At 65.3% G+C, this 1,877-nt stretch overlaps 1 protein-coding gene across 1 annotated transcript in view; it reads right to left on the bottom strand.

Moving 5' to 3' along the window:
• Positions 1-20: 20 nt before the first annotated feature.
• CHLNCDRAFT_59472 (expressed protein) overlaps positions 21-1,877 on the bottom strand; it is a gene marked incomplete at its 5' end in the record, with an annotated part of 3,490 nt that continues 1,633 nt past the window's right edge. Inside the window, one exon of the mRNA XM_005842702.1 lies at positions 21-1,666. Coding sequence (XP_005842760.1) covers positions 866-1,666 — 801 coding nt within the window. The remainder of the gene's footprint in view (positions 1,667-1,877) is intronic.

Genomic DNA, 1,877 nt, shown 5'->3' on the forward strand with positions numbered 1-1,877 from the left:
CAAAAGGCAGCCCCGGCTTACCATCCGTGTCGAATGCAGTGCCCGTTGCCCAGCTTGATCATGACATCTGCCTGTAACTGAGAGATAACACCTTCTGCCTTCCACAGGTCTATTGCCAAAGCCAGAAACTTGCTGAAATCAATGCCTGCTTTGCCCCAGCTCGCCCTTCAGCCGCGACCGCTCGGAGCGGCTGCCGGCGGCGGCGCACCGCTCAGTGAAGAAGTCCTTGAACTCCTCCCAGAACACGATGGAATGGCAAAAGAACTTGATCTCGTGGGAGTAGCCTGACTGAACGGCGATGGCGACGCGCGCCTGTGGATGTGCTTCACAAAACCTTTCCCACGAGTTGAAGCGCGACTTCAGCTGCTTAGCTTGGTTAGCTGCACCGCTCAATAGCGGCGTTGGACCTAGAGCCTTGCTGCCGGACTGGGCACCATGCTCATGTGTGCTCATGGGGGTTGAGTTCGTTGGAAAAGCGTATTACGGTTGCTGGGATGCCAACAGAACAAACGGGAGGGAGAATGATGCATGATTGAGGATGATGTCCCCAATGACCCTCCAGGTGGGGGGCCATCATGCCCATCATGGGGCACATCCTTACCGGGAGGCCTACCTGGGGATGGCGGGCATCCCCGTAATCAATTTATTGACGAGCGGGTACCTTGAGGCAATGCGTGCGGGGCTGGGAGGAGGGAACAAACAGGGCATGAGACAGGCAGTAGTGGGGTGTGGGGTGTGGGCGTATGCCCCACAAGCAGCAGCTGGGGTGGGAGAAGCAGCAAGGCAACACCTCAGCGCGCGCTGGAGAGTGGCCAGGCAGGCACCCGATATGAATAATAAACTGCTGAGTAAGACGGGGAGGGAATCAGGAAACCTGGACAGAGCAACAGATGTTGGGGGTTGCTAGTATCGAGATCAGATGGGAGGGCAGACCGCGGGTTTGGTTGCCGCGCGGAGCTGGGCATTCGTGGGTTGGTGATACGTGGGACAGGGGTAGGGCACGGTATGAAAGAATGGTGGCGAGGGGTTGGTTGAGGGGTTGGTTGAGCGGACAAGGCCCCCAGCGGTTGGGCCAAGGCGAGGCGGGGCTGCGCCGCACTGCGGGCAGCAGGCCGCCGGTTATTTGGGCGCAGGCAGCTGCCGCTCGGGCTGCTGCTGCAGCTTCGCCTTGTGTGTCTGCTTGCTGCACGGCCGCGGCGGGGCCTTGTGCCCCCGCGGCAGCTGCCACGTGGGCGGCCGCACGCGGTCTATCGCCGCGCGTGTGACGGCGCGCTGCCGGGGCAGCCCTAGCGCCTCGGGGCTGTCCAGCACGCCCCAGGTCGTGCGGCCGCCGGCATACGTGTAGCCCACCACGCGGCAGCTCACGGTGTCGTCGCCAAAGGCGCCGCCGCCGGCGACGCCGTTGCGGGCGCGGCCGAGCGTGCCCGAGGCGGCGCTGCCGCCGCTGAGCGCGGCCAGGCTGGAGGTCATGCTGGCGGCCATGCTGCCCAGCATCGCCTTGCCGGCCAGGCCGGTGGGCATGTAGAGCGCCGCCACCTCGTGCACCAGGCTGCCGGAGTGGTAGGTGGAGGCGCGGGCGGCGTGCAGGCGGTCCAGGTGGTCCCGCACCTGGCACGTCTCCCGCACCGTGTCCTCCACCACGCGCCCGCCGCGCAGCGTGGTTGTCCTGCGAGGCGGCGTTCAGGGAGCGGGACAGGGTGGGGTGGGTGGGCGGGGAAGTGGATGCGCGGGCGGGTAAGTGCCTGCAGGGCGGCTCTGCCCCGCCGCCCCTGCACGCGGCGCGGGAGTCCAGCTGTGTGTGATTCTTTACGTGCGAGCGCCTGCTGCAGCCGTGGAGCGTCTTTGCCAAGCGGCACGCACCTCTTGAGCACGTGGCG

The sequence above is a fragment of the Chlorella variabilis genome (genome assembly GCF_000147415.1).
Source record: "Chlorella variabilis unplaced genomic scaffold CHLNCscaffold_71, whole genome shotgun sequence".
Taxonomy (NCBI): Eukaryota; Viridiplantae; Chlorophyta; class Trebouxiophyceae; order Chlorellales; family Chlorellaceae; genus Chlorella; species Chlorella variabilis.